The sequence below is a fragment of the Antechinus flavipes genome, chromosome 1 (genome assembly GCF_016432865.1).
Source record: "Antechinus flavipes isolate AdamAnt ecotype Samford, QLD, Australia chromosome 1, AdamAnt_v2, whole genome shotgun sequence".
Classification (NCBI taxonomy): Eukaryota; Metazoa; Chordata; class Mammalia; order Dasyuromorphia; family Dasyuridae; genus Antechinus; species Antechinus flavipes.
This window is the reverse complement of record NC_067398.1, coordinates 50,229,888-50,256,391: the sequence shown is the minus strand read 5'-3', so window position 1 is coordinate 50,256,391 and position 26,504 is coordinate 50,229,888. Positions and strand designations below refer to the sequence as shown.

Sequence of the window (26,504 nt, the reverse complement as noted above, 5' to 3'; positions counted from 1 at the left end):
TCTTATAATTAAAAAAAACAATGTTGTGGAGACCATTTTGATTTATGTTAGGGCTGGACTAGATGACAACTAAAGTCCCTTTCAGCTCTTAAATTCTATGATTCTACCATGTAATTAGCTAGCTTTCCTTGAGTCATGTTTCTTGAGAAACAAAATATTGGAAGAGGGTGGGAAGAATGCTCACTCCAGCCCACTAGATTTCAACACTTGACTAGTGAAGTTGTTACTGATAGTTTTTGTCCCTGAATCCCTGTGTATCTGAGTTTGAGGTAACATTGTGTAGTGAAAAGGATGTCGGATTTCTGAGAGTCAGGAGACCATGTGCTGTTCTAGCTCTATGAGATAATGAACTTGACACAAAGTCACTTCATCTATGAAAATTTCAGATTCCTCACCTGTAAATGAGGAAGTAGTTCCCTCCATCTCTATGAAACCATGACATTCTATGACATTCTGATTGTTTAGAGGAAAGAAACTAGGTCATCTTTCTCCCAGAGTACCTAGGACCAGACCAAACTAGAGCCAGACATTAACATCATTATGCAATTTCTTTCCAAATGCATTTCCCTTCAATCCAAGTCTGATCACAGGGATTGCCAGGGAAACATGGGAGATAGATAGAACATGGTACCTGACCTGAAGCTGCAACATCAGCAATTGGTCTCTTGGTAACATTTGCCATAAAGCCCACAATGGAGAAGATGACAAAGCCAGCAAACATGCTGGTGCAGGAATTGATACAGCAAACAATAATGGAGTCTCTGAAAGAAAGGGAGCAAAGGGAGTCATAAGGAGATGGTAATAATGAAGAAAAGAGAGAGGGGACAAATTGGGCTCAAACAAGAGACATAGAGGATAAGGAGACAGAAGGGTCAAAGATGATGACATTGAGGAGATGGCATCAGAGAGGAACCACAGATAGGTAGAAGGAAGAGTTTGGGAACAAAAGGACTAGTGCAAAGAAACGAAGATAGTGAGAAGGGGCCAGAAGGGATTTAAAGAAAGATGACAGGGAGTGAGGACAGAGGAAGGTGACAGATAAAGGATGGAGTCAAAAAGGGCTGAAATGGGGAAAATAAAATTATATGGAATTATTGAAGGAATAGGACAAAAATCAAAAGTTGCATATAGGGCTAGAGAAGGGATGGAATTGGAGAGCAAAGGAAGGCTAGAAAAGGAACAGTTAGAAGAAATGATTATAGAAAGTGTTAGAAAGAAAATACGACCAAAGTTGTAGGAGGGGAGAAGGGGAGGGATGGAGGGAGGACGAAGGAAATGGAAAAGAAGAGGGAAAGGGGAGGGAGGGAGGGGGCGGGAAAGGGAGAGAGAGAGGAAGAGAGAGATGGAGAGAGAAAGGGAGAGAGGAAGGGAAGCAGGGAGGGAAGGAAGGAGAGATGGAGACAGAGACACAGAGAGAGAAAGAGGAAGGGAAGGAGGGAGAGACAGAGGCAGTAAGAACTGGAGAGATAGAGAAAGAAAGGTAGACAGAGAATGAGAACAAAGAGAAATTAAAGAAAGAAGACTACAAAAGAAAGAAAAGAAAGCACGAGGAGGGCTCTTCCTACCTATAGACATTGTTGTGGAATGGATTGTAACTTCCCAAAGCAATGAGTGATCCAAGCCCCAGACCGTAGGAGAAGAAGATCTGAGTTGCTGCATCCAGCCACACCTGTTGAGCAGATGAAAGTCCCATGAGTATTGACAAGGACTTGTGGTGCCAGCCTCATGGTTACTCCTTGCTACTCAGGGACCTAGAAGTCAAACATGCAGAGTAGGAAAGCACCTGGCCTGGGGTAAGGAGTAGGCTCACCTCTGAGTCAGACAGTTTGCCAAAGTTGGGAGTGATGTAGAAAAGGATTCCCTCTCTGGCTCCAGGTAGTGTCACCCCACGGAAGAACAGAATGATGAGCATGATGTACGGATACGTGGCAGAGAAGTAGACTACCTAATAGGAGGAAGGAATGTGTCAGGCAAGGCTCAGATAACACTCTTGTGCAACATGTATCCTTTCAGTGTTGAGGGGCTCCTTAATGCTCTCTTTATCAAAAATAGACACATATTAGGCACTTACCTGCTTTTTCTTTCCATACTGTTCTGACCTGGCAAGCCCTTCTCTCTATTCTCACCTACATAAATTCCCCCCACATCCTTTTTACTTCAAGTCTCCTCCAGGAAGTCTTCCTGAGCTAAGAAGCACAGTACCACATTAGAATTTAGCATACTAGAACCAATCTAATAACCTATGCTTCCAGTCTACACTGAAGTCAGAGAGGTGTAGAAAGAGATCTGAAGTTGGACTGAACAGAATCTCAATTCTGTTATTTACTGCATGTGTGACTTTGAGACAGGTCAGCGAATAATTCCAGGTCTTCATTTACTTTTCCATAAAATGAGGATGTCCAAGTTCTTTCCAACTCTAAAACTATGATCTCTCTCTCTTTATATGTTCATATATATATATATATATATATGTATATATATATATGTATTTATATATACATATGTAAATATATATGAAGAGTAATATTAACAATCTTATTGTAATTAGTTGTTCACTGGTTAAGAATTAGAGTGCAAATTCCTTGAGGGCAGGGGCTCATACTTTTCTGTACTCTACTAATTCTCTGACCATTGTAGACATTAGTCAAAGGTTGTGTTGGCTGATTAAATGATTGACTCAATGGCTCCATTACGCTCTAGACCAGATGTCAGTCGTGGGCTGGATGTGATGGAGCCCCTACCAGAGGAAGGCAACATGATACAGGAGGAAGGTCATTGACTTCAGAGGCAGAGAATCTGGATTCAAATTTAGCCTCTGACACTTAGTATATGTGTGATCCCAAGTGAGTCATTTAATCTTGTTAAACACCAGTTTCCTTATCTGTAAAATAAAGGAGTTAGTCTGCTGTAGCTTTAGATCAATGATTCTTTGGTCACAGGACCAAAAATAACCTTAAAGACAGACACTAGTTGGGAACATGGCTTTCTTTCCTTGAAGCTAGTCATCTCCCTTTATTCTTTGTTGATCATTTTGACAAATCAGTGATGAGCCAGGAAGGTGTCTCCTCACCCTTAGTTATCACTGAAAAGAGCAAGAACTTTAAGGGGCAATGGGGAAGTTGGCTTTGGCAGAATTAATCTGCTTCCATAGTAGAAGCTGTCATGAAATTAGGCCATTTTTTCATCTAGTAGCTTAATTAGGCTTGTAGCTCCCACCATCCTGGGAGAAGGAAGCTTTTTATTAGCTATGGTGAGGTCCAAGAGCAGAATTCATTAAGGCTGGCCTGTACTCATTATCCCATCACTGTGAGTATTGAGCAACTTCTTTCTTTTCTTGCTCTACAGGAAGGACAGTGTATAAGCCAGTTCCTTGGATGGCCCTTCTATTTTCTGATAGGTTTCACTCTTGAGGGAGAGAATCTGTAGCCTTTCTTTGGGATGGATGAGTGCTCTGAGGCTATGTGGAATCGGAGGGTCTGGTTCAAGGCAGGGAGTAAAATGTGTCAGTGACCTGAATCTCTTTCCCTGTCCAAGAGTCAGAATGCTCTAGGGAGGACTTGTTTCGTTGGCCAGCTTCCTCTCCCTCTATTATTGTGCTACATGCCCATAAAGAAATGAGACTTATCCAATGACATACTCACAAGTTTAAGGGAACACAGTACACACATTGGTCCCCTTATCCAATATCTATATAGGTTTGGGTTGTTTTTTTTTACCTGGAAGGGATGCTTATCCTTGAGATTATTTTTGAGTTTGGCGTTTCTGAAACATGCAAGGGGAAGGTCCACAAAGAGACCTGACTGACTTGAATATGTCAATGGATCAGCATGGAGTACTTGAGGGTTCTTGATTTCCTAACCTGCAGATGGTTGATAGGAATGATCCAAGGTCACCCTTTTCAAAGGGGGACATAGAATTGAGCAAAAGTAAGGACGAAATTAGAAAGAGCTGATTGAGAGTCAGTATACCTGGAGTCTAGACTCAGCTCTGCCCCAACTCACTCATTATATAATCTTAGACAAGTCACTTCCCCTTTTGGGGAAGACCTCTTTAGGGGTCTCAGTTTCTTCAAATGTGACAGTTGGATTAAATGATATCTAATGTTTTTTCAGCTATAAGATCCCACAATCTTACCCTCCTTCCAGGCTATAGATAACTATCTACAGGTGGGGAAATAAATTTCATTGAATCATGTATTTCTGGGACACCAGGACTGTTTTAATAATTAAGGCTTTCCCTGGAAATTGTGATGTTTCCTGGTTTTAAAGATTTAAATCTGGTGGAGACCAAAGGAATCATAGTATCACAAGGGTTGGAAGAGATTATCCAGTTCAGCTCCTTTCAAGGTTAAATGATTTGTGCCCAAGGTCATACAGATAATAAACATCAAAGGCAGGATTTGAAGTCACATTCTCTGACCCCTGACCCAGTAATATTTCCATTGTACTATACCATGGTAGTCAATTTAGTCACCAGTAAATTATATTTAAGGTTTAGATTTAGAACTGGAAGGAACCTTAGAGATATCAACCTCTTTATTTGGCCAAGTTCTCTCAGATTAGGAAACTGAGGTATAGAGAAGTTAAATAATTTGGATTTGAAATTGTATTGTTTCATCGATTTAGAGGTAGAAGGATCCTTAGTAATAATTTATTCCAATCCCCTTTCTTTTACAGAGGAGGAAACTGAGACATGAGACATTAAATGCTCCACAGTAGCAATTGGCAGAGTTTGGATTTAAAACTACATCTACTGAGGGACAATTAAGTGTCTCATTGAATGAAGCACCAACCTTAGAGAAAAGAGGACATGAGTTAATTTGACCTGATGCTTACTAGCGTAACCCTGGACAAATCACTTAACCCTGACTGCCTGAAAAATACAAAAAAAGAAAAAAGAAAACCTCATCTTCTAACCCCAAATCCAGTCCTCTTCTACTGAAAATTCCACCCCTCACCCTGCTCTATTTTTTCTTTCTCTTTTCTTTCTTCTTTTTCTTTCTTTTTGTTGGTGTTGCTGTTGTGAGGTAATTGGGGTTAATGATTTGCCCAGAGTAACATGGCTAGTAAATTTTAAGTATCTAAACTCAGGTTCTCCTGAATTTAGGGTCACTGTTCTATTCACTGTGCCACTTAGCTGCCCCTTCCATTGCTTTTCAAAAAGTAACTCATCTAGAGTTTAAAACATGAATGAATTCTGAGATTCATACAAGCTGCACTCGGCTAGCCCAGGCTGGAAAGGTCCATTTGGAGGTAGGTTAAAGCAACCCATTTACTAAAGAAACATATCAGTTTGGGAAAAAAGGCAGTCAATGAAACAAGAAGGACTACACCTGAAAGCTATGGATAAAATTAGTTTTCTGTTTATGTCTTTTGACCTTGGCGTCATTGGAGAAGCTAAAATTTGAAAAGGACCCAAAATTCTCTAGTCTAACATACCACCCAATGTAGAAACTTAGAAAGTCCATGAGCGATATTTTCCTTCACTTAGAGCATAAACAGCTTACCTTTCCAGTCCAGCCAACACCTTTCCAGATACAGAAATACACTAAGATCCAAGCAATGGCCAGGGTGATAGCCAGTGGCCATCGGATCTGTCCTGGCTTCTCCAGTCCATCTGTCATCTGATGCATGTTGCGCCTTGGGAAACGGGTAGGGGTGGGGAAAAGAAAGAAACATCTCTGTCATGATTAACCGCCCTCCCCCTTTCCCCTGTGACCAAGAAGAGAAAGGCAAAGGTATTGGAAATGGAGTACAGGGAAATGAGGAAGGGATATTAGAATTAGAAAGGAATAGGAATAGGAAAGGTTGAAAGTGGAGATTAGGGGTTTGGAAAGAAGTGACTCTCTTTAACTCTCCTATCTACTTGATTATTTTATTTCAGTTTTTTTTTTTTTTTTTTTGCTGCACTATCAGCCAAGGGGTTCCTCTCTTCTTCTTGATTTCGACCTGCTTTCTTTTCTTTCTCTCTCTGTCCTCATGGGGCCTTTTCTAATAAACTCCAACTGCTAATTGGCTCTATACTACCCCCACTATTCCAATCCAATCTTAAATCTTTTTATACATACTTATACATGGATATGATGTCTCACTTATTATAATTTTAGTTATTTGGGGGCAAGATCTGTTTAATTTTTTGGTTTTTGTATCTTTAGTGCTGAGCACAGTGCCTGGAACACAAATATTTGTTTACTTGATTGGATGACTAGATGCCTCCTCAGCTTTTTAAATGCGTTTTTATGATCATCCCTTTGCGGATGACACTGAGATCTAGGCATCCAACCTCAATCTCTTTTTCTTGAACTGCCATCTCTCATCACCAACTGCCTTTTGGGCATCTCTAAATAGAGATCCTGTAAGCATTTTCCACTCAACTTGTCTGAAACAGAGCTCTTTATCTTAAATCCACTTCAAATGTTGCAATTTTGGATTGGGGGATCATCATCCTTCTGGTCAATTAGGTATGCAACCTTAAAGTCATCCTTGACTCTTCCATCTCCTTCACATTCCATGTCCAATGATTTGTCTATTTATGTTAGTTCTCCCTTCATAATATATTTTGCATCCATTTCCTTGGCAACTATCCTAGTGCAGGTCCTCATCACCTCTCAGATTACAGAAATAACTTCCTAATTGGACTCTTGGCTTCTGAGTTCTACCGTCTCCAGTCCAATCTGTATATTTTGTTGCTGTTTAATCCTTTCAGTTCTGTCTGATTCTTCATGACCTCATTAGAAGTTTTCTTGGCAAAGATACAGAAAGTATCTTTTTCCAACTCATTTTGCAGATGAGGAAACTGAGATAAACATGGTTAAGTGACTTGCTTAGGGTCATACAGCTAGGAAACATATGAAGCACTTCCAACATAATCTTTCTGAAACACAAATCTGACCTTATCAATTCCCTATCCAATAACCTTCAGAGATTTCCTTTTACCTCTGGGACAAAAAAATCTCCAGATTAGCATTTAGAGCTCTTCATAATGTGTTTCCCACCTGCTCTTTCCTAATTATTTAATGTTCACCCCTTTACCCAATCTCTGTTCCACTTCAATAGACTGACTTTTCATTCCCATTTCTCATCTCCACACCTTTGCACAGCTTTCCCTCAAGGTGGTGATGGACAAGCTCTGACAGATCCTTTCAAGAAGGAAATATACTCCCTTCTTATCCCTGACTCTTAGAATCTTTGGTTTTCTTCAGGATTCATTTCATGCCCTATATCCACCTGGAAGTATTTCCTGATATCCCTGGTATATCATCAGTGTTTTCTCTCCTTCCTCAAACATCTATCTGTTTCCATATTTAATCATCCTATTCTCTGTCCCAGTCAAATGAAGATTCTTGAAGGCAGATAGAATTTTTTCTCTTATCTTTTATCCCCAGTGCTTATTAGAGTATCTCACACACAATAGATGCTTAATTAATGCTATTGGATGGAGGGAAAGGCAGTCTTCTTTTTTTATTTTTAGTATAAAGAAATTAGCATATTAGAAAGAGCACTGAGTTTAAAGTCATTCAAAGTTCAATTGCATTCAAATCCCACCACTGTCTGTAACATTCTATGTGACCTTAGACAAGTAACTTGGTTTTCATTTTCTCATCTGTAAAATGAATGTGATGGATAAGAGGGCTTCCAAGATCCCTTCTAACTTTAAATCTGTTATCCATGATCTATAGCCTCTCAACTCTCAGTTTAGGACTCTGGAGTGTAGCCCATGAATTTGAGGAGGAAGGGAAGCTCCACACTTACTCCCAGAATTCCACCACAGCGCTGGTCATATTGGTGGTGTTTGCGATGCTGTAGTTGGAGAAGCAACGGTCTGTGTTCCAGGAATTTTCACAGTGTCTCCAGGGAAGTGTCTATGGAGATACAATCAGGTCAGAGACTCACTAGGAACTACAGGGAGAGGGATTATGGTGAGTCAGGCAAAGTGGAGAAAGTTGGGGCAGTGGCCCTTGCACTCTGCTCCTCAAAGCCAAGGCTGAGGTCCTAGGGAGGATTTGCATTTCTACTAGTGACAGTCTTGCCTGGATCCCAACAGAGTACATTGACAAAGTCACTGTAGTAAAGGCGGTATCATGGGAAAGAGATCCGGCTAAAGCCATCAAGTTTGGCTTTAGTATTGGGGATAGATGCTCTCTCAAGAGTGACAAGACCAAGTTCTGACCCTGCCCTAGATGGCACGTCATGGGTGTTCTGGTCATTGGCTGTAGCTCTTTGACTGAATGGGGTGATTTCTTCTTCAATTGTACTCAGCAACTAATTTTTGTAGGCAGTAGGGCTTGGGTATAAGTACCTTTCTAAGAAGGGAACCTCAATTATGACTGTTCTTTAGAGTTTGAGTGGCTCTGGTATATAATGGAGGACACACACACACATATGTACATATAATGTCTATCAAAGAGTGTGTGTGTGTGTGTGTGTGTGTGTGCACGCGCACGCACGTGGGTGTGTGTGTGTGTGTGATAGATATAGATGCAGAGAGAGAGGCAGAGACAGAGACACACAGAGAGATTGAGAGACAGAAAGAGTAAGAGTCAAAGAGAGAGTGAGAGATGCAGTGAGAAGGAAACAGAGAAAGAGACAGAGAGAGAGAAGAGAAAAGGATCTTGACAACTAGAGAGAGAGAAAGAAGGAGGGAGGGAAGGAGAGAGACAGAAAGATAAAGACAGAGACAGAGAGAGGGATAGAGGAAGGGAAAGAAAGAGTCAGAGAGACAGAAAGACTCACAGAGAGACAGAATAGAAACAGATACAGAGAGAGTAAGAGAGAAACTGAGAGAGAGAGAAGGGAGGGAGGGAAGGAGAGAGATAGAGACAAGAGAGAAAGATAGAGAGAGAGAAAAAACAGAGACAGAAACACACAGAGAGACAGAGAGACAGGGACACAGGGACAGAGACAACCAGAAACAGAGACAGACAGAGATAGAAATAGAGAAAGAGTTGGAGAGAAGGAGAGAGAGAGAGAGAGAGAGAGAGAGAGAGAGAGAGAGAGAGAGAGAGAGAGAGAGAGAGAGAACAAGATAGAAAGACAGGGGGACAGAGAAACAGAGATACACATAGACAGAAATACAGAGTCAGAGAAAGAGACACAAAAGTGTCAGAAAGAGAAACAGAAACAGAGACAGCAGGGGAGAAAGAGGGAGAGAGAAGAGGGAGAAGGAGAGGGAGAGGGAGAAAGAGAGAGAGAGAGAAGGAGAAAAGGGTCTCAACAACTCGAGGGGCTGATGGAATTTCTTAAGGTGGTGGCAGCAGGATTGTTCTCCCTCATTCTCTGACACCTGTGTGATGAATTGCGCCTGTTTGTAGATGTCCTAGAGGTGGAGCTAGGCAGAATAGGTAGGTGGTAGTTGCCTTGTCCTACAGGGATAAAGTTTACTGTTCCCTCTATTTTTTCCCCCAATACCAAAACCATTTGTGTAGGGAGCTCGCAGTGGGGGAACTTTTTTCCATTAGTTCAGATCAACGCCTTTTTAGAGATTCAGGTGATACAGAGCTACCTGAGACTTCTAAAAACTTTAGAGGCTCGGCCACTATATGTTTCAGAGACAGAACTTCCTTACTGGAAGACCAGCTCTCTATCCAGGCCTGGTCCATTGTGCTTTTGTTTAGAACTGCACCATTAGAAATGTATTTGGGGCAAGGGACTGGTGGCCAAGGTTTCTCCCTTTAAGGGCTCATTTTAAAATTTAACTCATTTTAAAGTTTATCTCTGTGAAGGTGAGCATATTCAACTAATTTACACTAAATTAGGAAGAATAGTTTGAATTCCTTTTCTTCCAGAGAGTGGGAACCTGGGAGTGTTTTTTACATTTATCTATCTGATGCCATATCCATTTTTCACTTTGACACCCAAGAAGGGCATCAGATTACTTTCCATCTACTTTCTTGTATTCTCTTGCTTATTTGCATGTATGTCCTCTCATTTAAGAATGTAAGTTCCTTGAGAACAGGGACTACTTTTCCTTCACAACCCCTGCCTTGTTTGGACTTGGGTGCCATAGCAAGAATAAATGCATGTTGAAGCTAGACCCTAAAAAAGAACTGTGAGAAAACTCCTTTCCCTGACTTTTTTGTCAAGGTGAGGGCCCATGGGTGTAAAACATTTTTTGTATTGTTAGATTTTTTCCAAGGTATTGATTGGTTTCTCTATTTTTCCCCTCTTTTTCTTTTAAAGGAAATTTATGTAAGATTTTTTAAGGGATTGGGAGAAATTTAGGTGATATGAAAATAAAATATAGTAATTAAAATATATTTAAAAAATTAGTGTTTGTTGACTGATTAGGAAGACAATTTATATGAAACAAGTTATTTAGAGAAAATACTGAAATTTGAAGAAATGGGATGTGTGTATGTGTGTGTGTGTGTGTGTGTGTGTGTGTGTGTGTGAGGTTGGAAGGGAGATTGAAGACAATTTGTGTTAGCTTCTTAGTGTTTTTAGGGTTGAGAACTATAAGGCTTCCACCCCAACCAGCTGGATCTGTTTCCTAAAGCAGAGAGCACAAAGATGGGGAGATGGGATACTTACAGTGGTGAATGAGTTGTACAGGTAGTAGATGGCCCAAGAGATGATGACAATGTAGTAAATATTGAGCCAAAAGGATAACACGGCAGCAGCCAGCCCTACACCTGGGAGAGGAAGAGTAAATATTGAAAGTTATGGGCAAGCATTAGCAGTCATGTAAGTGTTTCTCTAGTACTCACTGTGTGCATAGGGGATGCAAATACATGTAAGAGAGGGCTCCTTCCTTTACAATTCACTTGGAAAGGCAGAATTTGAGCCTTATCTAATTGTTGTTTTCTAGCCCAAGAAAACTGCTCTGCTTGCAATAGGTGATTAGTGAATGTTTGTGGAATGACTAACATACACAGATAGTAGGTTTGTGCTAAATAGTTGTTGAAGAAATACATCCTAATAGAATATTAGCTCGGAAAGAAAACTCAGAGATCAATTGAATCCCTTCCTTTTGTAGATGAGGAAATTTAGATGCATGGAAGTAGTTACCTTGCCCAAGGTCATATAGTCAGCAGGTCTAGATCCTCTATATCCTGTCTCATAGACCAATGGGTGCTTTTTACTATCCCATTGCCTCCCAACCAAGCCCCAGGCCTCCAAACAAGAACACCTGGTCACCCCTGAGAGCTATTGGAGTTTAAGGCACATCCTCTTCAATAATCACAAAGTTTCCTCTTTCCCCCAACTTACCCTTGAACATTGGAGCAAGCTTCCAAACGCCGAGGCCTCCGATGGATGTGTACTGGCCCAGGGAACACTCCAGAAGGAAGAGAGGGACTCCGGCAAAGATCAGAGTGAGGAAGTAAGGGATCAGAAATGCCCCTGTAGAGAAGAGAGAAGAAAGGCAATAGGCACCAAGACCCTGGGAAGGCCACTTACTGAGCAGGACACAGTCATTAGCTCAATAGTAGAGTGGAAAAATCAAAGGAAGCCTTGGGGTAGGGGATAGGGGGGACACAGTAATGGAAACTTCCTGCAGCCTTTCAAGGCTTTGTGATTTCTTCCCTGTGGATGTGTCTTTTACTGAACAGATGGTCTTTGTGAGTTGTTGGGGCCAAAAATGTAATCCCCACCCCCTTCAGTAGCTAGCCATGAGCGGCTCTGATCTGAGCCAGGCTGGCTCTTGGATGATCATCACTGGGACCATAATCAAACCCTAATAGTTTGGAAAGATCTGTGGAGTTTGTATCCCATTGGCATATCTATCGAAAACTTAGCTAGAACACTCTCTAGATCACAAGGCACCAAACTATGATTTTAGTAAGAATTGTGAAAGCTGTTTAAGAAGTGAAACAGTGGTGTTTAATGATGTCCCATATCTCCTATAACCTTGTATGTGTGTGTGAGAGAGAGAAAGAAAGACCCTGACTATAACGAGATGCCTCTGCACTTCTTTTCAGAATAATGTCTTTACAAAAAAATAAAATACAGAGGTTGCAAAGAAAATTAATAATTTTGAAGTATAATTATAAATAAATGAATTACTTGAAAACCAAATTCATAGATCACCCCCACCCTCCACCTCCCCCAAAAAATCACTCACATTAGTTTAATTCTTTCATTTTAGAGATGAGGAAACTAAGGTCCAGAGAATGAAGTGCCTTGTGTAACTCATAAGTGGAAAAGTTGGGATTTAAACTGAGATTGATTACCTTCAAAACTGGAATTCTTCTCACTACACTATTGCATTTGGCCATTTGATGAGTCTCTCTTTGGTATAACAGGAATAAGACAGGAAATGGGGCATTTCTGATGGATTTCTACTCAAGGTCACACAGAGGACAAACTAGAACTAGAACTCCCAAAAGGCTACTGATTTCTTGCCTCCATTTCCCCCCTTTCTTTCTCTTTCAGAACCTTTGAGGAATATGGCTGAGCTATCTACTGTCCTCTTCTCCCCAGTCTCTAGGAGACCATAATCACGTACCACCACCATTCTTTCCACAAAGATAGGGAAAGCGCCAAACATTTCCCAGTCCTATGGCGTAGCCCACACAGGACATGAGGAAGTCAAATCGGCCTTTCCAGGTGTCCCGGTCAGGAAGATCTGTTGACTTCTTCTTCTGTACTTTCACCACCAACGTCTTGGGCTTGTCATTGGTGATGGAGGCTTCACTGACCTCAGTGGAAATCTGCCCATCTGCAATCTTGGTCCCATTGGTTGCCATGTCTCTGGGTTTGGAGGGGGAGGCCCTGGCAGATGGACGGGAGATATCAGCCCCAGTCCACGTGGACAGCAGCTTTGCAGTCCTCTGTCACCCAACTAGGAAGTCAAAAGTTTGCTGGGATCAGTGGGAGAGAGGGAATGATGGGGATGGTCAGAGTGTGAAGATCCTGGAAGTGGGTCTCAGCTCCTAGAAAATGCAAAGTTTTTTTTAGTGGCATTATCATTCTACATCTCTTCCTTCCTGAATTCTTGCCCACTAAAACATGGAAAAAAAAGATTGTCCTTCAAAGCTCAAATGGAGTACTGTGAGATGATTTCAACCTCTAAACAGAATTAACTTGTTGACCATGGATTAGTCCAAGAAAATTTATCTCCTTCTCTTTCTCTGATATTCATCATGTCTATTTATATAAGACAACTCCCACTGGCAGACCACTCTAAGCTTGACAAAACACTTTGCTGTAGCACAGCCTGTTTAGGTAGATAATACAAATACTCTTATTCTCATTTTGCAGACGAGAAATAAGGAGTTTGTTAATGGTTATACAGCTAGGAAATCTAAGGGTCATAATATGAATACTCTTACTCCATTTTGCAAGAGAGAAAACTGAGGTATTAAAGAACTTAGTCATGGTTATATAACTAGGAAATCTAAGGGTCAGAATTTGAACCCATGCCTCTTAACTGCAGAAGTTTTTGTGCTTCACCAAATGACATGCATGTTTTGTGATTTAGTGCATAAGAAAGGGTATCATCATCACCATCATCATTATAATAGCTACCATTTATATAACACTTTAAAGTTTGCAAAATATCTTGGATGTATATATTGCTTTTAGCACAGTGCCTGGCACATAGCAGGTAATCAATAAATGCTTCTTGACTTGACTGACTTCCTCTGATATGTACAACATCCCTGGCAGGTAGATGCAATTACCATCCCCATTTTACAGGTAAGGAAAATGAGATGGATAGAGGTCAATAACTTGCCTGTGGATACAGCTTTTAAGTGTATGGCGGGATTTGAATGCAAGTCTTCCTAATTCCAAGTTCAGCTACACATTTATGCCTACCTAGATATTCAAAGCAGAAGCTGCAAACTGGGTGATTGACAAAGGTTAAATTAATTTTATCATATTTTGTTATGCTATGTTATATTGTATCACATTATATTGTATCATATTATATCATATCATATATCATATTATACTGTATCATGTTATATTATATTGTAATTTCTTTCCCTCTTATCCTGAACTTGCATCAGCTAGGAGGTTGGGGAAGACAACTCTTGAATCTAACTAGAATTCTAAATAAGATGTCTGTGACACCTTTTGCAAACCTTAAAATGCCAGCTAAATATTAGCTGTTATCACTGTTACTTACTTAGGGATATATTTTTGCTTATAGACCAAATGATAGATTAGATACTTCTAAATATCACAGATTAGAGCTGGGAGGGACTTTGGAGATCACCTAGTTCTACAGATGAGGAAAGGAGAGCTTAAGTGACCTGTCCAATATGGTGCAGTAGCAAGAGATTTGATTTGAGCCAAAGCTCTCCGATCTCAAAATCCACATCTCCTTTTGTTTCTTCCTGATGACTCCCACTTGCTGCCCCACTGAGCTCCCTCTTCAGTTACCTGGAATATCTGTGTGGTCAGTCTGCCTGGGTGAGGTTCCATCCACATATATTACCAATCTCACTGTGGAGAGAGAAGAAACAAGCTGTGAGCAGGAGGGCCGGAATGCCAGGGACCCGGGAGCCCTGCAGCAGTGCTTGGAGGGGAGTGGGGGTGGGGAATAGGGATCTGCCAGCCCTTTCCAGCGATGAATAAGTGCCCAGCTGATCTCCCCGCAAGGAGGGCAGTGTTGATATCCATGCATCATGGAGCCAATACTGCAGGGAGCTGGAGACATGCAATGTGCCAGTGTTGGCTGTCCTCGGGGCAGAGGGCAGGTGGGTCAGTAAGGGTGGAGATGAGAGAAGGACGTTCCATAATTTTATCAGAAGAAAATGCAAATGATCCAAGGAGCTCTCAGCTCCTCTGGGGCCTCATGAAGAGCTGTTGATTTGCCATAGGTGACTTTTTTCAAAAAAAATTTTCTCAACTGTTTTTTTCAACATCTAAACTTATGGAACCCACGCAGCAAATTGTGAACCCCGAAGCAATCACCTCAGAAAAGATCCAGGATCCAGGCTCATCTCAGTCCAGCCAAAGCATCTCTGCTTGATGCTTCCCTCCCCAAGATGCCCCTCAGCTCAGCACTGCCAATTCACAAAAGAGCAGCTGACTGTGAGGTTTACCTCCCCATATATAAGGTCCCTGTAAGCCCCTCCCTGCTCCCCATGCACACATTACTATGTGAGATGGGCCCCACAATCCCCAGTTACCTAATGCCATAGTCTCTTCCTAGAAGCTGAGGAGAGCTGGACGGGAATGGTGGGCGTCTGTTTGGAAAGCACTAGCTTTACATCACTTGATTCTCATCCTCAGAGATGACCTCATTCACTTTCAGCCTTTCCTATGTTTTAGCCTGGTCTCAGGACCCAGAACGGTATCTTCTATGATGATCCAGATGATCAGTCATGGTAAGGAAAGACTCCCTCAACAACCCAACCCATTGGATAGTTGCTTCCTATGATGGGTGAGAACCACATGATCCAAGAGGTCCCATCTAGGTTTTAAGACTTAGAGTTGAAAAAGACCTTCATTCTCTAATCCAACCCCTTTAAGATTTTTTGTTGACTCTCATCTTTTCCACCACAATCATTTCCCAATATAAATACCCATTTATAACAAAAAAATTGTTAGGCAAAAATTTGGCAATAAAAAATCATGTTTGAGAGAATATGAGCCATCCAACTCTTAGAAGAGGGTCTTTCATCATTTCGTCTTAACCAGAGTTCAATTGTCTTTTAATGTTGCTTCAGTTGTGTTACTGCAGTCACTCTGTATACTATTCTCCTGGTTCTCCTTATTTCGCTCTGCATCAGTTCATAAATTCTTCTTTTGTATTTCCAGATCTCTTATTTTCATGATTTCTTATAGCATAATAATATTCCACTGCATTAATATACTACAGTTTGTTCAGTCATGTTGTAACTGTTGGACACCTCACTTTGCTTCCATTTTTTTCTTTGACAAAAAGTGTTGCTACATATATTTTGGCATATGCAGCCTGATTCAGTTCAATAAACAATTATTCCAAGACATTTAAGCCTGTTTGCCTCAGTTTCCTTATCTGTAAAATGAGCTAGAAAAGGAAATATCAAACCACTCCACTTTCTTTGCCAAGAAAATTCCAAATGGGGTTTAGAAGAGTCAGAGATGATTGAAATGAGTGAAAATAGCAAAAATGTGCCAAGCAGTGGGAATACAAATAAGAGAAACAAAGGCAAGGAACTTATGATCTAATGGAAGAAGACAATACCCTAAAAAAGCTGGGATGCAGAAGCATCTTGTTCTTTGGAGATGAAACCAAGCAGAACTACCGATATAAAGTGAAGTGAGTTGAAAGTCCAAGTTCTGCATTTATAAAGAAAAGTTTGTGGGAAGGCTTGGCACTCCATCTCCAACTCTTCAATCAGAAGGGAGAGGGGAACTGGGGAGATGAGATCAAGGCTTGAGTTAACAACATGGCGATGGGATTAGAAGTGACAAGTTTATATTTTGAGAAGGGCATCATGCTCCTTGGGGTTGAAAACAGGCAGAGCTGCAGATGGAGAGTGAAGTGAATCCTTTCTTCCTTCCTTTCATTTCCTTAAGTTATGCCTAAGCACTAGAATTAAAGAGTCAAAGGATGTATACTTTTACTATTACTTGATAGCTGGACTAAATAATAACTTCATCAACCATATACTAGCATATCTGCCTTCCTATAGCCCTTCTATCTTTTATTATGGTTGCCAGTTTGATGGGCAAGAGTTTTTTAAAAAGCATTTCTATTTTTAATAATCAGTAATTTTTTTCATATGGTTGTTGATTATTTGAATTTCTTCTTTTGAAAATTGGTCATAGCCTTTGATTATTTTCTTATTGCAACTTTCTTACTTTACAGATAAGGAAACTGAGTCCCAAAATGAAAATATGACTTGTTAAAAATCACATAAGTAATAAAGATCCTCTAGAATTTTAAAGAAAAAAGAATTCTTTGAGTTTTCAAAGTTTCAAGGTTTCCAAGAGCTTTTTCATGATACAAACACAATTTTATCACCATCAATTCCTCAAAGGAGAGAAGATCTGAAAGAATAAGGTCATAGGCACAGCTGAGATGTGAATTTGTCTGACTTTATCACACCCTAGAAGAAATTTCCTTGAAGTCTTTAAATGATCATACAAATGCCTGTCACATGATGGTATGTCTTACTAAAATAATAGTCTTATTTATTCCCAAGAACATGTTAAGAAAAGAAGCAAAATATTACTCACAAATATTAATGAGTCCTTTAAAAACTGCTTATATTTCGTGAACATTGGGATGATACTACAACATTTGTGGGGAACATCCACCCTTGTAGTAGCTCAGCCTTTAACTAATAATTAAGAACAATGGAGATGCCTGCAAAGGTGAGATTTGGGATACAAGACAACACCCAGTGTTAACATAGAATAGACTAAATTGGCAGAGTCTGAAGTGTTTTGGCTAGATTAAAGTTAGCATAAGGAATTAAAATCCATTTTGTAGGATCACAGGTGAATTTATTAATTTAGGAATTATTTACAATTTATAAATATAGTCTCAGAAGATCATAGGTATTTTATAGCTGAAAGGGACCTTTCAAGTCCTCTAGCCCAATCCTTCATATTACCTACAAAGAAACTCGAATTTAGAAAAGTTGTGACTTGTCAAAATTAGTTCAATAATAAGTGGCATTGTTGGATTCCTAACCCAGGTTTTCTACTTACAACTCTAATGCCTTTTCTGTCATGTAAAAGAGAATCTCTGAAGAACATTGCACAAAGACTTTTTTTTTTTTTTGGTTTATTAAAGGATGTAGGATTGTTTAGGCTGGAGAAGAGAAGACTTGGGGATAGTCACCTATAAGAATTTAAAGGTGCATTTGGAAGAGAAATGAGACTTCTGCTTAGCTCCTAAAGGCAGAATAATGTTAATATTAAATAATAATAGACAATGTTAATATAGCATTTACTATTTCCTAAGCATTGTGGTAAGGGATGTCTTTCTTTTTCTTATTTGTGTTCCCAGCATTTAGCACATTGCCTGTTACATAGTAGGTGCTTAATAAAATACTTATTAAATTGAATTGAATGAAAGTTAAGTTAAATTTAGATTTACAGTAAAGAAAAACTTGTAACAATTAGAGCTGTTAAAAAGCTGAACAGGAGGCTTTTCCTCATTTAAGCAGAGATTGAATATCTATTTGCTAGTATGATTCTTATTCAAGTATCAGTTGGCCTAGAGAGTTTCAGGGTCCCCCTTCAGCTCTGAAATTCTGGGTTTTTTTCATTTACATAGAATTCAAGCTTCTCTTCCTGCTAAGTTGAATTCTTCTTGAGGTCTACCTGGCCAAAACTAACTATATAAGTCATTTTAAAATAATTTTTTTCCAATTACATGTAAAGACAATTTTGCAACTAAATAAGATTTGATGATATAACAAGGCTTTTTACTTTTCCCCCTCACAATCCCTTTTTACCTGAGAATTTTTTACATAATTCTAAGTGTAAAAATCAAACATTTATCTATAATAAATCAGAATTTTGCAACCTCCACATTAAATTATGAGATCTCCATATGGATTCATGAAACATAGTTTAAAAAAGCTTTGGCAAAAAGGAAAGCATCCTAAATTCTACTCTCAAATTGCACACATTGCTTTTCCCTTGTCTTGGTTTAGTTGCCTTTTTTATAGAAACAGAATCTGAATGCACAAATGGAGGACTTTGTGTGGAAAGTATTGAGTGTGACTTCCCAGAAAATGAATTTTGACTTGGAAGAAACAGCTTAGTAGCAAGTTGTTTTGTCTCCTTCATTGAGTTCTTCTGCTTTAATATCTTTCTTAGAACCCTTTGAAGCTCCTGACTCTTTAGCATTCTCTCAGATTTTTGCTTCATTAACACCACTGTCCACTTGACATCCCAGGAGAGATTTAATTTCCTCTTCTATTTCACTTGCTTCAATTCGTTGCTTGTGGGAAGAAGGAATATTGAGCCTGATGCATTTTGAAGAATTCTCTAGCTCTAAAGTTTCCAGATCTCTTTCATTGAAAGAGATTCTGTCTGTAAATTTAATTTTGAGCTGCAAATAGAGGATCTTAAAATATTAAATTTAAAAGAAACCCCAGTGGTCATTGGACTGAACCTCTTTCATTTCACAGATAAGAAAACTGAAGTAAACAGAGGTTTTCACCTAGGATCACACAACTAGTCTGAGGATGAATCTGAATTCAGGTCTTCCTGACTTTAGACCCAGGACTCTATCTACTGAGCCACCTAGCTGTTATGTTTCAGATCCTGGTTTTGCTACATGCTACTTGTGTGACTAAATAAATCATTTCTCTCTGGTCCTCAGTTTCCTCAAATGAAGTGGATGGATTCCATGACAACTAAGCTTTCTTCCAGCACTAAAACCTAATTTTGTAGGGAAATTTAAATTCCTGAAGGCCTCCTGCACAGCTGATGACTTTTCAAATGAGTTCTCTTTGTAATACATTTCATATTCTGAATGATGCCCTGGGGAAGATGGGCAAATCTGTTAATTACCAAATTCTGACTCTGCTTCCTCAGGGTAAGTATTATAATTGTTCTATAATAGACTGGCTAAGCCATCCCCTGGTAAGTCTGTAGTTCACCTCAAGTATAAAGGTGCCAAAAGCAATTAGAAAAATGTCTTTGTCTACTCATCAGAGGCAGTGAAAGATAGACAAGCTTGCAGTTCAAGTTCAATCCTGGGTTGGAATCCTACTTTGTCACTGAGTTGTGTGATTCTGAGCTAGTCATTTCCCTGCTAATGAAGTGGGAATCGAAGGGCTGGGTTTAAAGATTCAAATCTTAGAGGTGTGACCTTGGACAATTAATATAACTTTTCTGGATCTGAGTGTCTCCATGTGAAATATGAGAGAGTAGGGTTAGATGATCTTTAGGGTTCCCACCCCGGATTCAGTTAAGTGATACAGTGGATAGAAGTCTGGGCTTTGAGTCAGAAGAGAATCTAATTTCAAGTCCAGTCTTAGATACACATCCTAGCTCGGTGTTCCTGGGCAAGTCATATACCTTGATCTGCTTCTGTTTCCTCATCTATAAAATTGGGACAATAATGGCACGTACTTCTGGGGTTCTTTTGAGGATCAAATGAAATATGTGTGAAATACTTAATGAAGTGCTTGGTATATATTTTTTCTCACTAATATTTTATTTTCCCAAATACATATAAAGATAGTTTTCAACATTCATTTTGGACACTTGGAATTCTAAATTTTTTTCCCTCCTTTCCTTACGTCCCCCTTCCCTAAGACAGCAAGCAATCTGATATAGGTTAAACATTCAATCCTTTAAAATATATTTCCATATTTGTCATGTTTACAAGAAAAATCAGAACAAAAGAGAAAACAGCATGAGAAACAAACAAACAAAAAATGGTAAAAAAAAATATTATGCTTTGGACCATATTCAGTCTCCACAGTTTTCTCACTGGATGTGAATGGGTATTTTCCATCCCAAATCTATTAGAATTACCTTGAATTACCACATTGTTGAGAAGAGCCAAGTCTGTCACAGTTGATCATCACATGATCTTTTTGTTATTAGTCCTTGTTGTATAATAGGTGCTATGTAAAGGCTTATTCCTTTCTGCTTCCAGATCTTAATCTCACGGTCCTTTGCCTTAAATTGCCGATTTCTCACATAGCCTTTAATTTATGAACAATTTATGGTACTTCCCCACCTCCACCTACCCCCATGTATAATTCCTGATTGAGGTAACATAGAATTATGAAAAGGCAGAAAGCTACTGAGAATTCAGGAAAACTTGTAAATGAATTTGTTTCTCATTATGTACTACCTACATATATTATTGTTTTTCACATACATAATCAAGTTATTTTTTATTCATTCCATAAAAACATGACATATATTGTACATAATATGTTGGAGCTAGATACAACAAGCAGTAATAACACCTATAAAATGCCCACTATATATAAGGAGCTGTTGTTGGGAAGTCAAAGATAGATGTTGAACCTCTGTCCTCAAGAGAGAAACCTGTATTATATAGGGATCAAAATGACAATAGTTGGCATGGATATGGATTTGCTGATGATATCAATTCCATTTTACAGATGAGGAAATTGAAGCTGAGTTATTAAGTGACTTGCCTAGCTGTTTTTGAAGGCAAAGATTTTAACTCGAATCTTCTTGAGTCCAAATCCCACTGGGGTCCTGGGCCCACAGGTTTAAACCTCTCAGCTTCAATTTTTCTTATCTGTCAAATTCCATTTCAAAACAAAAAAAAAATCACAGAATCTTTTGCTCCTCTTAAGGATGACTGCTTTTCAGAGGCAGGGCTTTGTGCTTCAGAGGATAATAGGGCTTATAACTGGAACTAGAACTTCCAGGCCATCTTGTCCAACTTCATTTTACAATCTGTCAAATTTATGTCTTACCTACCTCTCTAGGTAGGTGTGAGGATTGCATGAGATAATAAATCATGAAAGCATTTGTACATTTCCAAAGTTACCAGAGCTAAAAGAGTATCAAGATGTCAACTCATCTAGAATCGGTCAATTTTATAAACATGGGCCTGGAATAAGGAATTGAAGCCAGATAAGGGCAAAGATAGGATGTGGGCCCTGCATTTGTAATTCCTAGTTGAGAATAATTTTTTCCATTTCCATACTGCCTGTTATATGGATATAGGATGGTATCATTGACTTGTACTTAGAAGTAATAAGTTAATGTTGGGGAAAAGAAAAATAATAAACATTTATATAGAGCCTGGTGTTGGGCTTGGGTATAGACTCAAAAAGACATGAATTTGTAATCCTCCTCAAATATTTATTAGCTATGCTATGACTGTGACATGTCGCTTAACTTCTCTGCCTCAGTTTGATTGCCTGCTCAGGGTTGTTGTAAGGATCAAATGAGATAATGTGTGTAAAAAGCCTTGCAAGCTTTAAATAGTATTTATAATTAGTATTATATAGAATGAAAGAAAAAATTAAAAAGCTTTTATTAATCACTTATTATGTGCTTAGAACTTATGGTGCTAAGTTCTGGATGTCACGAAGACAAAAACAAAAACAGTTTTTGCCCTTAAGGGACTTCCATTTTCATGAGGGAGACAACATGGAACTTTCTGATCTCAGAAGAATCAAAATTGTTATATAAGGTAATGGAAAGACACAAGAGTGGGTGATGTGGGTGGCAGTATATCAACAGCAATAATAAGTAGGGGTAGGGTGGGGAATAGGCGCTTACATGGCAGCCACTTTGTGCCAGGCATGGTGCTAAACAATAAATATTATCTCATTTGGTTCTTGCTATCAGTAAGATTTATCATTGGAAAAGGAGGTTGGACAGTTGATAGGTAATGTAATCTGAGGGAATGATAACTGAAAGACAATCTCAGTTCAGCCTCAGATGCTGATAACGCCAAATGTTTAAAGATTTGAGAGGGGCAAATAGAGAACCTTTATAGAGGACTCGATGGTGTCCTTTATAGGACTATGTAGTCTTTTATAGGGAACTTTATGGAAAGACACAGCTAAGCATCATGTAAGGCGAGGTATAGAAAGGATCTGCAGGATACCCTTGAATGTAGTATTCACATTAAAAATTCTGGCTCCATCAGAGAAATGAAGATTATAATGATGAGACATTGATTGACAAGTACTGCAAAAACAAATGTGTTTCACCAGGACTGTAAAAACGTCCAGAGGACAGATAGGATTCAGGCAATTCTATTTCGAAACAAAAAATTAACAGTATCTTTTGTTCCTCTAAGGCTGGCTGCTTTTCAGAGGCAGGGCTTTGTGCTTTGGAGGATAATAGGACTGAAAACTGGACTGTCTTCCAAGCCATCTTGTATAACCTCATCTTACAAATAAGGAAACTGAGGCACAGAGTAGCAAAATGACTTGCTCAGGATCACACAGTTAATAAGTATCTGAGGCAAGATTTTGACGCAGGTTTTCCTAATTTCAAGTCCAATTCTCTATGCTATATATAAGCAATCACACAGTATCCTATAATCCCAGTCAGGAAGGCCAGGTTAACTCTAGAACCCTTTTTAGCCCTAAATTCGTTTTCCTGTTGCTGAAATCCTCTTCCAATTTCGCCCAGTCAGGATGTCCCTTCTGTGCCTTTCTTGGTCCCCTTAGGTAGAAATTATTTCTCATTTCTAATGTTTTCTTTATATTTTTTTGGTCTGGATTCTTTCCTTTGTCTGGATCACATCTGATTTCATTTAGGTACCAGGGTGCCCCTTTCATAGTTATCTGGTAGATTGTAAACTCCTCATGGACAGAGCTGTGTTCATCTGCTTTTTATAATATAATAAAATAGAATAGAACAGTAGACCTTTAACAAATGTTTGTTGAATAAGCAATTGGTGAATGAATGACCTTGACCAAGGTCATTGAATAATCACATTTTCTTGATAAGGAGCTAAACACTTGATTGGTGAAAGCACTTTAGAATTGTCCTTTTTTCTCTTCTAAAGATGTAAAATTTCCTTTCTTGGTCCAGAAAACATTTATTAAGTATCTTCTGTGTGCAAAAATGAGCAACACTGGATAGAGTGTTGGGTATGAAGTCAGGAAGACTCATTTTCCTGAATTCAAATTTGACCTCAGATATTTTACTAACTGTGTGACTCTGGGCAAGCCACTTAGCTCTATTTGCCTCAGTTTTCTCATCCGTAAAATGAGCTGGAAAAGGAATGCGGAAGTAATATTTTTGCAAAGAAAACCCCGGTTGAACACAACTGAAAAATGATTGAACAACATGTGTAAAATAAGCACTTTGAGAGTAGTGAATAGAGAGGTAGCAACAGAGTTAGGAAGATTCAGATTCAAGTCCTGCCTCTGACATTTACCAGCTGTGTGATCTTGGGTTGGTCACATAACCCGTTTGCCTCAGTTTTTTTCACCTGTAAAACAGGGATAATGATAGCACTTACTGCTAAAGTGTAGTCATGAAGATCAAATGAGATAATAATTGTAAAGCACATACCACAGTGCCTGGAACATTGTGTTATATAAATGTTGTTAATGTTGTTATTTTATTATTATTATTATTTTTATTGTTGGATAGAGAGCTGGCAGAGACAGGAAGACCTGGATTTACATCTTGCCTCTGACACAAGCTGGCTATGTGACTCTAGGCAAGTGAGCTGACTTCTCAATTCTCTAGGCAACTTTTGAAGGGAGAAGGGAACAGGTACTTAACATAATCCAGACACTATGCTAAGTACTTTACAAATGACTCATTTGATCCTCACAACAACCATGGAAGTTAGGAACTATGATTATTCACACTTTAGAGATGAGGAAACAAACTTATAGAAGTCAAATAACTTGCTTAAGATCACATAGCTATTAATGCTTGAAACTGGATTTGAACTCAGTTCTTCCTGAAACTAGTTTCAGTGGGCTTTCTATTGCCCCTGCTCCTTCAGTCAACTTAAGGGAGAAAACACTCATAGTTGTGGGCATCAATGAAAATGTCACAGAGGTGGCAGTGGCTCAACTGAGCCTTGAAGACAGGATTTTGAGAGACTGGGATGAGGAGGGCATCCGAGTACGGGCAAATGACTCACAGGAATGGACTAACTCCTGTCAACCTACTCTTCCCATCCTGAAGGCAGGGGCTGCTGGGTTGGGGTGTTCTTGCCTGTCACGGCAAGAGACAGAAAAGAGCCAGCCCTGATCTTGGCAGGGAGGGATTGGGTCACATGGGTACATCTTTTTACAGATGAGTACATAGAGGCAAGACAGAAAAAATATGGCACATTGGCAAGGAGTGCTAAGCTTTGAATCAGGAGAGATCTTTCTTGAGATCCTGCCTCCAAATCTTATTTAGCTATGACCATGGGATGAATAATTTAATCTCTTTAAGACTCACTTACCTTTGTTTGTAAAATTGGGACAGTAGTATCTACAATTCTCACGGTTGTTATGGAAGTTAAATAAAATCATACGAAAAGCACTTTGAAAAGTACCATATGGAATATAGCATCTGTTTATTGTAATATATTATTTTTATACGGTCTGATACAGTGACTTGTCTTTACCCACACTGAGACAGAGACCTTAACTTGGGTATTTTTTACTCCAAACTTAGTGTTCGTCTCCCTACCTCATTTTACTTCTTACCGTACCACTCTAGGGAACACTTAAACATTATCTGATTTAAGGGGTTCTTCTCAGGACTCCTACCGCCTATCTTGGTGTCTGAAATTCTAATATTAGAGATTCATTCCTTTGAGGATGAAATGGAGTTTTGGTTTTCTAAATCTCTTTAAAATGCAAATGGAATGATTTTTTGGGGGAAGGATAATGTCTTAAGCTAATCAGCTCTCCTCAGGGGGATTAAGACACAAAATGGAAAGGAAGGTATAGGCTAAACTGCTGATAAACTGTGAGCTCCTTGATAATAGAACTGTCTTTTGCTTCTTTTTATATCCTCACAATTTAGCACAGTGGCTTGTTCATAATATCGACAGAGGAAGCTAGGTGGTACAGTGGATATGGGCACTGGGCACGGGGTCAGAAGACCTGCATTCAAATCCAGTTTCAGACATTTATTCGCTTGTAACTGGGCAAATCACTTAACTACTGTCTGCCTCAGTTTTCTCAACTGTAAAACAGGAATAATAATGATAGCACCTATCTTCCAGGGTTGTTGCAAGGATCACATGAAATAATAATTATAAACGTTTAGCACTGTACCTGGTATACAGCAAAAGCTATATAAATGTTTATTATTATTATTTCACCAGACAAGTCATTTAATTTCTATCTTTCACGATTTCCTTAACTGTAAAATACAGACCAAAATAGCCTCTATCTCACAGGGATTGTTGTGAGGATGCATCAAAGGATTTCTAAAGTACTTAACACAATGTCTGGCACATAGTAGGTGTTTAATAAGTATTTGGTTCCTTCCCTTTATTGACTGACTGAATACACATTAATTTTTTTTATTTGTCTTATAATTTTGTTTTCTTTTAGCAGTCCCAATAATCTCACTGATCATGAAACCTGCTAGTTGCGGGGGTGGGAGGGGAGACTGCTAGGTTACTCTCCTCTCACTGCGTAACCCTGTCCAAATAAGTTCTCTGTGCCTTTTATTTTTCTCACTTGAAAAACAGAGTGGAAGGTGGGAAGTCACCAATCTAATATAGCCCTTGCTATTTTTTCAGATGAGTAATCTATAAAGCCCAGAAGAATTTTGAACAGGGGGGTCTCTGTAACCATAGGCAAATTTTTAAAGAAACCAAACCTTTTATAGATTAAATAATTCCCACTTATACATGCTAAGAGATTTATTTATATAATATGGAATAATTTATTACATTCTATTCAATAATGTATAACAATATGTTTAATGATAGATTATATAATTCAATTATGATTATTATATCATATTTCTCACATGTCAATCAGCATTTATTAAAGGCCTACTTTGGTTGAGATGAAGAGAGTATACTTTCATTTGAAAGAGGTACCGGAACTCACAGTAGTTTCTGTTCATGCATTTTCTCCAGGGATACTCATTAATGGGTGTGATGGAAGCAGCTGAACAAAGGCAATTGTTTCAATTTTCAGTGTGAGAACTTGCACCTCAGAAATCACA

The 26,504-nt window shown here is 39.0% G+C and overlaps 1 protein-coding gene across 2 annotated transcripts in view; it reads right to left on the bottom strand.

The window, feature by feature from the left end:
• The window catches only part of SLC6A1 (solute carrier family 6 member 1), a 59,342-nt gene that overhangs the window by 11,416 nt on the left and 21,422 nt on the right, over window positions 1-26,504 (bottom strand). For both annotated transcript variants that reach the window (XM_051982332.1, XM_051982343.1), the window contains exons 2-10: window positions 14,328-14,390; window positions 12,445-12,871; window positions 11,208-11,339; window positions 10,530-10,630; window positions 7,752-7,861; window positions 5,507-5,639; window positions 1,811-1,945; window positions 1,566-1,669; window positions 637-761 (exon numbers count right to left, since the gene is read on the bottom strand). In XM_051982332.1, coding sequence (XP_051838292.1) covers window positions 637-761; window positions 1,566-1,669; window positions 1,811-1,945; window positions 5,507-5,639; window positions 7,752-7,861; window positions 10,530-10,630; window positions 11,208-11,339; window positions 12,445-12,685 — 1,081 coding nt within the window. In that variant the 5' untranslated portion in view covers window positions 12,686-12,871; window positions 14,328-14,390. The remainder of the gene's footprint in view (window positions 1-636; window positions 762-1,565; window positions 1,670-1,810; window positions 1,946-5,506; window positions 5,640-7,751; window positions 7,862-10,529; window positions 10,631-11,207; window positions 11,340-12,444; window positions 12,872-14,327; window positions 14,391-26,504) is intronic.